Here is a 15,396-nt window from a genome sequence, read left to right as displayed (position 1 = left end):
GATGAAAACCTGCTACTTTCGTAGCAAATATTTTTTCAGACATAGAGGGGAGGCTTGCTTTAAAAACATATTTTCAGCAGTTTGAAATCTGGCTCCCTTAATCAGGATGGTTCTATAAGAATGTAGAAATACAGGGTGTAGAGACTTCTACTTCCAGTATTTCTAAGACTTCTGTAGGTAAAACTAAGTATCTGTTGTTTAAAAATAAAAAATGTAGTATTTCCTGTTCTTGACAGTATCTGGCATGGCTAAATGGTGTTGAACTACATATTTTGAAGAAAGATTTAAAGTTGCCTCCATGAAAAGTAGTATGTTCTGTGTCAGAGCAGCTTTGCTGTCTGGTGGTATTCACCACAGTGTTTAATACAAGGTTTTCTAAACAGCAGATTTGGTTAAAGAGCTTAAATTAAGTGCTGTGTTTGCTACAGATGTTCATTCTGGTATATGGGAAAGACTGTTGTTAAAAAGCCACATCGTGCCTACAGTTAGAACAGATAATCTGAGACAATCTAGCTTAGCTATTTTTCCTGTCAAAAAGCACAGTCGCTCTGTGTGAACTCAAATGTCATTTGCTTTGAAACATATCTGCATTATAACAAGTACTCTCTCAGTTTCTCAGGAACCATGGGAACAGCAAGATTATTTTATCACTGAGGTCTTATCAACACAAATTTAGAAGATCTCTGTTCCTTTCAGGACAGGTGTAGTCAGCACAGTGTCAAAACTGGCAGCTAGAATTCTGAAAATTGGATAAACAGCTGGGAAGTGGGAGACTTTTCTGGTGGAACTGCACCTCACCATCTGCACTAAAACCTCTTTAAAAATTAAGACTAAAAACTCTAAAATCACTTAAGAACTTCTGAGAATTATTGTGTATATCCCTAAGAAATTGCATTTATTTTTATGTCCTACAACTCTAACACTATTGAAATCTGCATGCATGGGAAGCGGACCAGTGAGCCTTAATTTTTCATTTCCATTTGCTAAGATCATTTTGGTTGTCTTGAAATGTTTTGGCTTGTTTAGAAAATCTATCCTGACAAAAGGGCTGTACTTGTAACTAAAAAATAAAGCAAAGAAACCCATTTTAATTGAATGCTATTTTTATATTAGCACTTGATTTTCCATTGTTCTGATATCACAAGACATGTTGTTATTTTTAATCATTTATAGAATACCCAAAGGATAAGTAGTTCTCAGTCTACACAGCCTCTTGCTACCCCTGTGGTGTCTGTGACAACTCCAAGCTTGCCTCCACAGGGATTGGTGTATTCGGCCATGCCTACAGCCTACAACACTGGTAAGCATTGTTTTTAATAAGTGGCTTGATCTGTCGGATGTACAAGGCTTTTGTGATTCATAAGCCCAGAAAATTTGCATTTCTGTGACACTTCACTTTATTTTCCTATTCAGTTCAAATGAAGGCTCTTACCATCAAAAATGAGCCTTTAGCTTGTAAAACGTGTAAATGTTGAGACATCAGGAAGAAGCTTTCAGTCAGTCAGGTTGCACACAGCTGAATAGAGAGACACACAATAAAATGGATTGCTTATAGCAGTAGCATTCAAGCTTTCCATCTGAGAACTGAAATGCCTCACGTTTAAGCAATAGTTGATACTGCAGAGCATATTGTCCCTTTTGTTCTGCTCTGCTCAGTTCCAGCAGCAGGAGGGAATCGGACTCCACTGGGGCTTTCAATTTACAAAAAAGTCCAGATAGGGTCTTCTCTTCAGCAGTTTTATCGAGAGTCAGGTGGGGACTCATGGGAAGGCATTGTCAGCATTTCACCACTGCGAGTCTCCATTATCTGAAGGACCTTAAAACTACTTTTTATCCAAGATGGGTGTGATGCAAGGAATTTGGAGATATAAGTGATAATTGGTTTGCTGGTTTGGAAAGCAGTTCATGATGTGGTGCCTCCTACTTTGTCTCCATACTGATAGAGATAATTTTGACTTCCAATCTCAAGGTTCTCTATTTGTTACAGACCTTGTATGTAATCAGTAAAGGAATTTTTGTAATCATTTCCTTGAAAGGCTGCAGCCTTGATGGCATCAGGTTGATTACCATTGATCTGTGATGCATAATTTAATTTTCAAATGCACCTGCAGAGAAACTACATTGCAGATAAGTGTCAATAAATTTTGTAAGTCAGAGTTAAAATAACTATCGGTAAAAACTAAAAAGGAAAGCAAAGGAAGTAATTCCCCAGTTCGCTGTTCTTTTTAGATGAAGTCTAGTTAAGACATTCAAATCTAAGTGCTATAATTTGTTAAAACAGGAATTTCTGAACTGGGGACCACTGTGTCGGCAATGTTTGTCTTATTTGGTAGACTTTGAAATTCTAAAAAAATAAAATCTTGCTTCTCTCTTCTGCAATGATCGCTCTTAGGAACTGAGCTACACTTAAAGAGCTTCCCTTTATAGCTGATCAGCTCTGGCTCTCTGGCTAGACAGAAGGGCTTGAGAGTATTATTGTTGTCTTTCTATGAATCTAGGAAGATCCACCTCTCCAGTAGAAGAGATTCCCCAGTAGCATCTCTTCCCTTGACCTGTATCGCCTTTGGCTGTACATAAATAGTTGGCAGGCATGAGATGCTCAGGAAGCTGGGAGGCAGTGGAGGACATACTAGGAAGGAATAAATAGCTTTTCCTTAAGGAGCTGCGGTATTGGGTTTATATGGCAAGGCTTTGGTAGTGGTGGGGGGGAAGGAGGACGGGGACACACACGTCCTGCAGGGATGGCTTCTCTGGGGCAGCTCCTGATCTGTTCTTAATGTCAGACAGAGCGTGTTTCAGACGGCTGCAAAATGTACTTGCTCCTGCCCGAAGCTGAGCCCATCAGCAATGCTGGTGGCACCTCTGTGATAATATATTTAAGAAAGGGTAAAAAAACGCTGCGCTGGTCTATTGTCAATGACCTAATGTTCTTACTCTTGTGCAAAGGTCAGGACAAATCCAAAAAAACCTTCAAGGTTTGTAGAAAATGGGTAAAACCTGAGTGATATCGAGGTTTTGTAATTTTCTTTGTTTTCTGCAAGGAGGGGCGCCATCAGGAGTATATAATGTTGGAAGATGGAATAACAGAGTAGCCATTCGTTCATGATATTTTTCCCAACAAAAAAAGATGCGATTTTATACATTTTCTTCTGCTTTTTTTAGCTTTGAAAGTCTTCACTACAGTTTTTAGTTTCGACTTGTAACATCTTCCAGCCAAGCAACTCACATCTTTTTGTATTTATCTTTTTTATATTAATGGACTCATTAACTGACATTTACTACCCTTCAGCTCCTTTCTGGGTTTGCCTCAGAGGCAATGCCCCCAAGCAGTTATTGGCATGCATGAGGTTTGCATTTTGAGAGGGACTGTTTAGTCATCAGCAACAGTAAATATTTATACTGTGGTAGCACCCAACTAAATTGTTGAACATTTATGCAAATAATCGCTACCCTGAGGGTGGTTAAAGTCTAAAGAAATGAATGAAAGAGAAGATGAGGTTGCAATAACAGTATAATGAGCAGACTGAAGAATTGTGCTTGGTGACTTGTTTTGGATTATAAGCTTAAGTATGAATTTGCTGGACATATGGATCTTGGTTTGATACTTGCCACAAAGATTTTTTTATATATTGCATTTAATAGCTGTTTAAAGTAAGCATGTAGTTCTGGTCCTTGCTCAGAAGACCCACGTTGAGTTTTACCTCTCACCTAACAAATCCCTTCATTTTCTCCTGCAGTTTGACATTGTTTCGGGAAGCAGTGTTGTGTGCATCCCTCATCCAGAACTTACAAGCTGATGGCTAAAACAGGCTTTTTGGGAGAGAGAGACTGTAGTCTGAATCTCAGGAAGCAGCATTGAAACTGGTGTCCTATGCAATGGACAAGTGCTGTTATCACTGGGATACAATTTTAAAATCCAGTCGATTTCCTTTGATAATGCAATAATTTGTGAAAAGCTTTTAGCCTTCAGTGTTTTTCAGACACTTTAAAATTGTTTCAATTAGATTGAGCCTTTCAGGGGATCTGCAAAAAGAAATTTGATGTTGAAACCAGATTGTTATCTGGGTACTCTCAGGGTAGTCACCGCTTATGTAGCAATTTCAGTTTTGCAGTGCAAGGACTAAGATAAATTTTAGATACTTAAATTGTTTTTCTGGATTGATAGGGTTTTTTTCAGGGCTGGAAAGGATAGATTCAGTTCTTAGATCCTTAATTAAAATGTTCGATATCAGTTTTGCACAAATATACTATTGTATATAATTTGTTTTGCTGCAGAAATATTCTTTCTGCAGATTGCTGGAGGAAGAGCCAGAAGGAACTGAGTTACTTGTTCTAAAACAGTGTAGGCATTTTTAAAAATATTCAAAAAACGCAGAGATCAGTTAAATAGTAACTTCCACTTGACAGAGCATATCTAGCCATACCTTATATTACTGGCTCTAGGTCAGTTATTCTGCAAAGGCACAAACTTCAAAGGTATCTTGTTGTTAGGGTCGCAGCAGTAATGGTTTCCGTCACGTAGAAGGCACTCTTGTGTCTGAACAACTTTTCCGTCTTGCATCAGGCCACTCATGTATAGAAACTGGTGTCCTGCTTTTATTGCTAACAGATATATGATTATTTAGGGAAATGATAATGCAGCTAATTGTGTGTGTACTCTTTGGAAAAGTATCTCCTCAAACCCCTGTCATCAGACATGTTCTGTCTTAAAGTACCAGAAGTTAATTGTCCATTACCATAAAAGCTACGATTGTCAAGAAAAAATACATGGAAACTGAATTCCTATAAACATTTTCTTCAGGTCTGCTCTTTCAGAAAACCCATTGGCACAGAATAGCACATCCATCTCAAGTGTTTACATGTACTACACTTGCACGTTGCCATAGGTCTGGCTGCTTTGAAGGTTGAGTGCATGTCCTAGTCATTGGAGGGTTGGATTTTTTTTTTCAGTTGTTTTAGTTTTTAGTTTAGTCTTGCAAAAGGGCTTTGGATTGATCAGCTGGGGAAAACTCTTTCTGAATCTGTGCAGGAACACTTGTGAGGGTTTTTCAGAGTTCCAATAAAAATGTCAACTGAGAAGAAATGAAACAAAAAGGAGGAGGCAGCTTAAGTAGCTTCGCTTGCTGGGGTGCAGCTGGGCTTCCCACGGTCTTCAGGAAGATTCTTGCAGTGATGCATATGCATCTCTGAAAAGGGCAATACCCTGCTGGCGCTGGGGTCTCCTTCCTTTGTAGGTTGTTAAAAGGGAAACCTAGAAGTTGTCCACAGCAAACCAGCCGGTGGATGGGAATGGGGAAATTGTTCAAGAAAGCTTATCTCAAGAGAGATAAATCATAATGGTGTTGTCATAAATACTTAAATTGTTGTCACAATACTTAAAAAACCAACCCAAAAAACAACCCCCCAAAAAAGGTAAAACCAAACATAAACAAAACACAAACCCTACTTAAGCAGAATTTTTGGTTCATCTGCTGGCAGTATAAAATAAGTTTGGCTGCTAGCATTTTGTTGCATTGTCAACAGACTAGAAATTATTTTAAGGAAGCTATATTACAGAATAATTAAAAGCAGAGAAGTGTTTGCGGCTTTGTTTTAAAACCTGAAAGAAAAACATGAGTGATAATGATAAAGTGAAAATAACTCCCCCTGTGCGAATGAAGTGAGAACTGTCTAAGCATTATAGCCTAGCCAAAACTAACAGCCGGTCGCTAAGTGTTGATTAGGAATATATTGTATTTTCTATTATCCATTTAAGTTGTATTTCTAAATTATAATTTTTTGTTCTAAATAAAGAGGTTTCTTTTGTTTATTTGAAACAGAGATGACAGTTTAATCAGACATAAAGTAACAAGTGAAGCTGTTGTGGGGAGAGGGAGAATGTAATGCGTTACAGTAGGACTGCACAAATGGAGTGGACAGAGGGGTCACCGAGGCTGCCAGTTGCAGTGACTGTGGTCGTACCATCCCTTAGGCATCCTGCCGCTGCCTGTGCCTCCCCACCCAGACTGCAGCTGCATGGTTGGTTTTGGATATAGGTTGTGGGACTACGAACTGCTTTGTAACATGAGCCCACCAAACGTTATCTGCGTCTCATCTGGCTAACTGCTGCCTCCCATCTGGGAACCGAACCAGAATCGGTATTTCTTTAGTGAAGTTCAGTGCAAGAAACACCGTTCCTCTCTAATGACTTGTATTAATTCTTCCCTTTTTGTTTCATTTTGAAATTTCCATGCAGACTAAAATTTTCAAAAATGCAAATACTTGTCTTACTGTAAGATGTATATATATTAAAAAAATGCATAAATATGTTGTACCTGTGGGTTCAGAAGAAGCTATATGAGACAGCAACATGTAGGAATTGAAAGTGGAATACAAAAAAAGGTCATTTGGAGACTTATGTCTTGTTAAGCTCCTCGTGAAGTTAGGAGGACTGCTCCCAGACTTCAAAGTTTTCATTGTTGGACTCCTTTGGGTCACTTGCCTTTATTTGTTTTGTGCAGAAAGCCTTTATATTTGTGTGCGCGTGTGTATCGCGTTTTTTTAAATGTATGTATGTGTACATATAAAAAAATCTGTAAACTACTTTCCTGTTTATTTGTTTTTCCCTCTTAGATTACTCCTTGACTAGTGCAGACCTGTCTGCCTTGCAGGGATTTAACTCCCCAGGAATGCTGTCTTTAGGGCAGGTATCTGCCTGGCAACAGCACCATCTCGGTCCAGCAGCCCTCAGCTCTCTTGTGTAAGTAAATCTGGTAACGTTACAGTACTGCACCCACTCGGGACCTTCTGCCACTTCAAGCTGAATAATCTGCGCTGGGGAATATTTAGCACAAGACCATTTTAATTTTGTGTCTGCTGGTGATGGTGCGTTGCCTTTCAAGTTTGCTCCTCGGCTGCAAAAGCATTCATGTTTCATGTTTTTTCAGTTAGTTCAGCATTCAAGCTGACAAGCTGTGTCCCTGCAGGGCCAGCCTCTTACGAAGGAGTCACCTGCACGATGAACTTAAATGTTTGGAAGTATTTCTGTTTGTTTTTTGACTTCCATAAATGCATTCAAACCTTTAATGCTTTTTTTCAGCTTTGTTTCTTCACTTCAGTAAGTTGCATTTACTTACATACTCATTTTGGGGCTGTTGATCAGCAAGACCACACCATCATGCAGACACATGAATTGTCACTTTCTTTTCCTTTCTCATGTTTTCTTATTTCTGCCTTTTGGTTTTCTTTTTCCCAGTACTGGCAGCCAGCTATCTCAGGGTTCGAATTTATCCATTAATACCAACCAAAACATCAACATAAAATCTGAACCAATTTCACCTCCCCGGGATCGTGTAACTCCCTCTGGGTTCCCGCAACAGCAGCCGCAGCCGCAGCAGCAGCAGTCGCGGCAGGAAATGGGTCGCTCTCCTGTCGACAGTCTCAGCAGCTCCAGCAGCTCCTACGATGGCAGCGATCGGGAAGACGCGAGAAGTGATTTCCATTCACCTGTCGTGCTGGGAAGGCCACCGAATTCCGAAGATAGAGAGAGTCCATCGGTAAAACGAATGAGGATGGACACATGGGTGACATAAACTTGCAGTGTTGCCTCTTCAGTTTTGCGCTCTCAGAATGAACTGTCCTGACATATCTAAATTTATAAATAAGGACGTGAAATAAGTCTATTTATATGTATATACATACATGCATATATATATCTCCACATGCATATATATGTGCTAGTGTGTGTAGCATACACAAAATCATCAGGCACTTACGACAAACTTCTTGTATAGCTGCAGATGTCCCATGGTAAAATGTAACAGAACAATCCTATAGGTATTGATCTAGTCTGGCACTTACCTGGACTTGTTGTTTTAATAATATAACCTGTTTTGCAAAGAAACGTTGTACCCGCATTATAATCCTACCACACTAGATTGCAGAAACCAAGAGGGCTCGCCTGTAGTAATGTCCCTGTGTGTTTTATTCAAGCTGTATGGTTACTCGTAGTTAAGAAATAATGCTTTGTAGCAGCAGAGCAGTAGAAAAGCAGGAAGAAGAAAGCAATACTGTACATAAAATGACCTTTATATTACCCAACCTGGCATGGGTCTCTATTGCAGAGGGTGCATGGAGAAGGGCTGATGCTGTAAGAGATAAAAAAAAAAAAAAAACAACAAAAAAACCCACAAAAACCCTGTTTTGCACGTGCAACAAAAATAGTGTATTGGGTCAAAGAAGTGATTTTTTTAATGAGTGAGAGAGAGACATAGAGAACTCGCATGAAATATTCAGAAAATATTAGCCTAGAAAATAGAACATTAACAAAATAAAATTAATATATTAAGTTATAATTGGAATATGTTTGACAAATTTGTTTTTACGTTCATACCTTTGAAAAATATAGAAACGGATTTTAGCTCATGTATATTTTATATTAAAGAAAACAATACCCTAATGAATTGAAGACTATATATAAAGTTATATACAGTACTTTTGAACACATTCTGCTATGAATTATTTATATAAGCCAAAGCTGTATGTTGTAGCTTTTTTGTAGAGTACAGTTTTATCTTATTTTGACTTTCTAGTTTTTGCTTTCAAAGATGAAAAGGAAAAACTTGCAGGCGGAACCTTGGGGGAAAAATAAGCCATGAACACTTATATGTAAATTTAAATTTGAGCCAAACTCTTTGTGTATATAGCATCCTAAATATATTATCACCTTTGGTGTAAGTACCTATGTATTGTACGTTCACCAGATTAAAAAGTATATTTTTGTGGATTGACGCCAACTTGAAAAAAGGCGAGGTCCTTATTAAGTAGAGTATTCACTGTTTAATATTTACTATTTTGTTAAATATACTGTACTTTCTTTGGATTTTAATTATTATTAATATTATTATCCAGATTTTTCAGAGGGTGTATAAAGGGGTTGTCCCCCTCACTGGTGGTGAATGTGTGCCGTTAAATTGTAATCTCTGTGCTGTATGGTTAAGCTTCATTATACATTTTATATATATGTATATAAATAGCAAAGTGGCAAAAAAAAATCCGGTGTTAAGTTCATCCTGCATAAATATAAAAAATCTGTTACGACGCATTTTAAGGCATCATTTTAAAACTGCCTCTTCCGAGGAGGGGGGGGAAAAAAAGAGTGGAAAAACTTGACCTAATTTCTCATGATAGGGAAATAACACATATCAGATGAGCACAAAAGGTTTTTTAAGTCGGCAAGTGGTTTGGGATAAAGCCTCAGAAATAAATTTGCTGTTCTTCTTTGCCGCTTCCATGAAATAGAGCGAGGAATCCGGAGGCCCATCGTGTCCCAACAGCTGGCTAGGAGAAGGCTTTGTTTCGTGCTTGGGTTGGGTAGCTCCATCTCACTTGCACAGTCTGGCTGTGTCGTGACAAGGACAGCAAGGGCAGTGTCATCTCTCCTCGTAACTTCTGGGTGACTAGAAGTAACTAGGTCGTCTTCTCCTGGTAACTTCAGACCAGTGGAGGGGGTAAAAGCCAGGTTTGAGCAGCAAAAAGGCTCGGGAGCCAAAAACTCAGTATACCGGCTTATACCAGCCCGGTTCGGTGGAGCCCATTTCCCGTTAGGGAGCGTTCTTGCCTGGCCGAAATCCGGTCTCCTTCCAGGGCCCTGCTATGCCCCTCATCTTTCTGCCCCTCTGAAGTGTTCGTTTGCACTGGGAACCAAATTTATTAGATGCAAATAAATCTTACTGCTGGTAGTTCTGGTTCTGGGGAGGAAACTACAGTGCTGTCTTAGTATCCAAACCCCTTTAAGTTATCCCTGATATTTATTAGATTTTTGCCTGGGCTTTAACTTTTTATTTTTTTGTAACTTAAAAAATCACTTACTCGATACTGTAATGAGGAAGTGTGAGAAACGGAAATCCACCGGGGACAGCTGTCTCCTCGGCTGCTTGCTTTAATGGGCGATTGAAGAACAAAGTCAGTATGTACAGCTTCCGAAGCCGATCTCTGGTCGTCATGGTAACTTTAAAAAATGTGCCGGTTTCAATCCGTTTCAGCCACTTACCTTTGGAAATTACTCTCCATTTACTGTAGTTAGTTACCGGTTTACCGAAGCGTAGAGGAAGATGAGACTCATTCTAATGGTGACCGAATTCACTTACCGCTTCAGAGAACCTTTTAATGCTCTGAGAAGTTACGTGATTTTTTTCATTATTTATGCACATAGATGAACTTTGCTGTACATCTGAGTGGGAGTTCTGCATTCACATTTACTGTCTATTTTCTTGTGTGCCTTATAAGATGGCTTTGCTGACTGTATCTCAATAGTCTTTATTTCTATGCAGGTTTTTAAACAGTGCTATTACTGTTTTCTTAAAGAAAAAAGCTACATAAGGGTTAGAGTTTGTATTGAAATTGCACCAATGAATTAAAAAAAAAATAAAAACGTCACCGGTTCTTAAGAACGGCTAACGGGAGTGGTCACATGTTGCCCCAAGCCCTCCACCAGACTCAGCAGAACAAGGCTTTTCACAGACCTCCCGCCTCAGGGGGAGAATCTCATGCCGTTGAATAAATGGGAAATCCTGATTTTTAATAACAAGTAACTAACTTTGGAACATACTTTTTTAGGAATTGTAAAAATGTTTTATAAAAAAGAAAAGACGACATAGCACAGATATTTCAACAGGTAAAAAAATACTTTTTTTAATTAACTGTACGAACGAAGTTGCAAGTGGATCCAATCCTAGTCTGAACCCGTTCAAGTCTGAATGATTTAAGGTTTTTATCTGCTGTTGTGACAAATCACCTCTCCATCTCTGAGCTCTCGCTAGAGTGTTTAAAAATACCTGTTATCAGGGCTTCGTCAGAGAAAAATGCTTTAGCCTTTCCTTTCACTTAAAGGACACTAATGCATCAGAAACTTGCGAATTACTGTGCGCACAAGAAATACATAGTAAATAAGGAAGAAAATAACTCCTAACAATTGATCATGGGAAGAAGTTAAATCAGAATGTGAAAGAAAGACTTAACAAATGTAAACATTTAAATCTTAGTAGAAACTTTCTTCACTTTGCTGTGCAAGAGAACACTGCTTTGCTATATTTAAAATGGCTTTTTTAAAAGAGATTTATGTATTTGGTAAATGTTTGTAGTCAACAGTTCACAAAGAAGCTGTTCACGGTTTAATGATGATAAGCCGTTTGGCGGCACAAGCTGGACTTTGTTGCCATCCTTGAGACGAATCTTTTAAGAAAAAAATAAGTTAATCTCAATTTTTTTCCCTGAATGTGTTGTTTTTTCTTCAATATACAATAAATATTCTAGTGAACTTTTTATCAAATGGTTAAGAAAATGCTAGAGGTTGTTGTAAAATATTTGTATCCTGCATTCACTAAAGTAAAGATACTGGCTTTTACTGTGTACTCCGGCCTCTCTCGTATTTGCAGAACATGTTTTTGTTTAGCGCACCTTTGCCCTCCCTCTTCAGGTTCCGTCTTGAAGTATTGGTTTTAAACTGCAGCAGCGATTCTTTTAATCAGTATGGATTTTGGGGGATACATATACTTGTTATTACATACAAATTAAGAACTGATGCTCTGTAAGAACCTTACTACAAAACGCTTACAGAAACTTGCAAGAAAACCCTGGGTAGGTTCAGCCTGGTGACCCGAAGGCAAGCCCTTCCCTCCTGCCCCTCTCCAGGCGTTCACGTCTCCTTCCGCTGCTGCTTCGTGCTGCTGTGAGCAGGGCAAACAGCCGGGGCCCCGGGAACCTGGTGTGGTGGCTGCGGGCAGAGTTGCACCGTGCGGCGCTGCCCCGTGCCCATCACTGCTCCACCTCTGTGGCCACAGCTCTGCATTTTGAAACCAGGCGCAAGGAAGCAGCACCACCCCCCCACGCTCATGGCCGTGGGACGGAGTTCTGTGAGCCGAACGTCTCCTGCGTGAGAAAAACCCTGGCAGAGAAAGGCGTTCTGAATGCTCACTCTTTCTAGTGGCAGGTGGAGATGCTGCAAGGCACTCGGCTGACCTGGGGAAGTGCTCAGCCTAGTTGTGGTGGCAAAAAAGAAAGCGCATGCTGTCTGGGGTGGGTGGTGCCCCTGGTGCTTTTATTTCATTTTGCTTTATTTAAAAATGTAATAATTCCCCCCTCCCCCCAACAAAGAGAGATACATTTCCTTCACAGAAGAAAAATACAAGGGGTTTTCTGTCGGTGTAAGATACTTTAGAGTCCTCGTTTGCAAAATTAGGTTCCCTCAGGCTTTCCTGAGCAGTCTGCTCTTCCTCAGGCCAGGAAGGAAGAGCTTGCGTCTGTGCAACATGAGCCCGTACCACAGCTCTCACCCAGCTTCACTTTCGCTCACGGAGCTGTAAGCGACAGGGTTCACCAAGGCTTTCAAAAAAAGGCCCAAAACCCAAACCAGCCCCTGGCGCATTCCCCTGCTGTGACCCGCTGCCAGGGTCATTAGTGTCAGCATCACCTACCGGAGGGGCACTGGTCTGGGCTTGCGAAAGATGCTGCCCTCGCTCATACCCCAGCAGGTCGCGGTGGCGGCAGTGCCCGCTGGTGAAAGGCAGGGCAGGGCTGAACTCCGCCCCGCCACTGCCTGCGGGGCTTAACGGAACAGATCCTGGGGCAGGAGGGGCCGGTGCGGGGCGAGGAGGGGAATACAAACAAACACCTGCTCTGCCCACCTGCCCACCAGCTCTGCCCTCACCCTCAGGAACGACAGCGGCTGCCAGCTCAGCGGCAGGAGACAAGCCAAGCCCTGTGCAAGCGGCCCAGGAAGGGGCCGCGACCCTTACCGAAACAGCGAGCGCCGCGTTCAGCTGCCTGCTACTTATATCCTAGCATTACCCCAGCCCTGGCTGCAAAATACCTCAGTGTTTGGTTCTACATGAGTCTACCTCTGCCCGCAGTCTCTGAATTTGCTGAATTAAGTTTTGAGGCAAATTCTTCTCTGCAGCAAAGCTCCCCAAAGCCTCATTTTTCTGCTCACTAGCAGGTAGTGTTTACTGGCTCGTCCTAAACAGCACAGACCTCTCAGGACACCACCAGCCTCCGAAGCTTCATTAGTCTTGCCTGCACACTCAGGAGCTTCTTAATGCAAACGTCAGGAGTTCACAGAAACGCTTAACATGCAGCAGCCTCACAGGCCCCATCCTATAAAAGATTTACACGTCTTCCCGTGACTGTCTAAGGTAACGCGGGGCTTCTTTCCCGGCCCTTGCAAATTAAATGCTACTTAGCAAGGCTCTCCCACGTGGAGACTACAACCAAGGAAACTCAAATCAATTGACTGCAATTGGGTGTTTGAGATGCACCATTATGGATTCTTCCCCCCAAAGTAACGCTGGCTAGAGCCCCCTCCCCCGCCCAACAAATGAGCCTTTGAGAAGTGCGTACTACGTACCGCAGGCCTAACGCTACTCTCACGTCCTCCTCCAATACACCCTTTGGCCACCTGCAGTCATGCTGAAGTATTGGCTCTGGACAGGCAGTACCCTGGCGAAAGCATGGATTCTGCAGTGAGCGCCGCCTGCGGAGACACCGGATCTCAAGAGAAGTCCCTGAAGGATTTCACTGAGGAGGAGAGGTCTGGGCTCACCCTTCCCAGCGGTGGGCTCGAAGCATCCTAATAAACACAGCTTAAACGTTTGCCCAAAAGGATGAAAAGGTGAGGTGCTGTCAGCATCCTCGTGCCGCAGCACACCTAGCTTAACCCACCAGAAGTCACCATTTTAGGGTTAAGTATGCCAACACTGCCATGGTCTGCAAGAGATAAAAATGACAGTTCAGAGAAAAAGAAGAGCCCCCGCTTCTACTCTAGGCAAGAAGTGTTTTCTTAAAATGCAAACAACCCCCAAACTTTCCAATCACGTTAATACTGCACTCTTTAGCTCGGCAGCAAAGGATTCGCTTCTTAGACAAGGCATTAATAAATACCTGAAGCAACCAAGATGAGTCGATCGCTACAAAATAACTTTCCCTCAACAGAGTTCACCAACGTTAAGCCAGCTGCCTGATGGTCTTTATAAGCAACAAAGCACCCTTATTCTTCCATAAAATCACATCACCTCACTTTCAGTCAAGTTCAGGATTACAACATCAGCTACTTAAAAAAAATAAAAATAATCTGTATTGTTATCCCCTTGAATGCACTCGAGTCAGAGTCACTGGCGTACGGGCTTCAGTGCCGGGAGGAGAGGCTGTATTTGGCTGCCTCTTCCCCTTAGGATTTTTTTTCTACAACTGAGCTTTGTGGTAATCTCCCTTCCAATCCATCCGTTGAAATATTTGAGGTTAGTGTTGTGTTGGAGGTATGGGCCACCAGGCCTTGTGTTTTAAAATAGATGATATAAAATACTGGCAGTACAATTCCTATCAGGAGCATAATAAAAACTGCGTTCCACCACTGGATTCCACAGTCTGCACCGTTACTGGTCTCCTGCTTCCCTGGCTCGGGCTGCGGCCTCTCCAGTGCTTCCATGCAATACTCTGCGTTTAGCTGGACCTCCACCTGCACCGCGTCCTGAATGCTCTTGTCAATCCCCTTGAAGTAGTCGCTCAGGTGCCTGCCGTCAGCAGAGCTGCTCGCACCGTCATCAGGCTCCGGTAAGTCCACCAGCGTCAGGCCGGTCTGGGAGGGCCCCGTCGGGAGCGGCCTTAGTTCTCTGCCATGCTCCGTTAACAGCCCATGGGTCTTCACGGGGATCTTGATGGACTTCAGTGCATACAAGTCCTGCTCCCGGATGAAGTTGTTGACGCGTTTGATATCTGCAACCTGCAGGATCCAAAAAGGACACGAATATTAGTGCAGGACAACCCAGCCTTTTACCAGTACTGAAGCAGGAAGCAGCTACAAAACTAGTGCAGAAGCAGCAGCCAGAAAATAAAAGCAAGCCCTGGCTGCAAGCGGCCTCGTGTTTTGCAGAGATTTCCCAGCTGTTCCAGGGATGCTCCAGGTCCTGCAGGACAGAGACGGTCCCCTATTAAACCAGTCTATAACTTCCTCTACTGCTCTTCTGTCTCTCATGGGCTGTATTTTGCTTAATACTGTTTTTCCTTCCTTCTGCTTTCTTTACCCTTCTCTCACTTACTTTCTAATCCAAGTTAAGGCAAGAAGAGTCTTTATAGCAGATCCTTTTAAAAATAGTTTTCATACCTTAAACAATGCATGAGTGTTTAAGGTGAGACGACAACGTCACTACGAGCAGGGAAAGCCCTCCCCCTGCTCAGAAAGCCATTTCAGAGTGAACAGAGCTCCATCTTTGGAGCATACTGCAGTTTTGAAAGTAAGATTACAGCCTGGCAGAGAGCAGGCGAGCCTCTCTCCCAGACAGACACGAGCACCCTTTGCTCATGTTCCCAAGCACCACCCCTCTTCTGCACGACAGCAGCTCCGTACAGCTCATTTCTCCACAGCTG

At 41.9% G+C, this 15,396-nt stretch overlaps 2 protein-coding genes across 8 annotated transcripts in view; one reads left to right on the top strand and one right to left on the bottom strand.

The window, feature by feature from the left end:
- The window catches only part of MEF2A (myocyte enhancer factor 2A), an 81,381-nt gene extending 69,991 nt beyond the window's left edge, over positions 1-11,390 (top strand). For all 7 annotated transcript variants that reach the window (XM_009321476.1, XM_009321481.1, XM_009321478.1 and 4 more), the window contains 3 exons: positions 1,174-1,300; positions 6,613-6,739; positions 7,235-11,390. In XM_009321476.1, the coding sequence (XP_009319751.1) occupies positions 1,174-1,300; positions 6,613-6,739; positions 7,235-7,571 (591 nt within the window). In that variant the 3' untranslated portion in view covers positions 7,572-11,390. The remainder of the gene's footprint in view (positions 1-1,173; positions 1,301-6,612; positions 6,740-7,234) is intronic.
- A 1,899-nt stretch (positions 11,391-13,289) lies between these two features.
- Positions 13,290-15,396, bottom strand: part of LYSMD4 (LysM, putative peptidoglycan-binding, domain containing 4) — a 6,692-nt gene continuing 4,585 nt past the window's right edge. The window contains 2 exon segments of the mRNA XM_009321474.1: positions 13,290-14,214; positions 14,216-14,752. Of these exon segments, the coding sequence (XP_009319749.1) occupies positions 14,113-14,214; positions 14,216-14,752 (639 nt within the window). The 3' untranslated portion in view covers positions 13,290-14,112.

This window comes from Pygoscelis adeliae, unplaced genomic scaffold, assembly GCF_000699105.1.
Source record: "Pygoscelis adeliae isolate BGI_AS28 unplaced genomic scaffold, ASM69910v1 Scaffold13, whole genome shotgun sequence".
In the NCBI taxonomy this organism is placed as follows: domain Eukaryota; kingdom Metazoa; phylum Chordata; class Aves; order Sphenisciformes; family Spheniscidae; genus Pygoscelis; species Pygoscelis adeliae.
The sequence above is the reverse complement of the archived record's forward strand: the minus strand, read 5'-3'. Positions and strand labels throughout refer to the sequence as shown.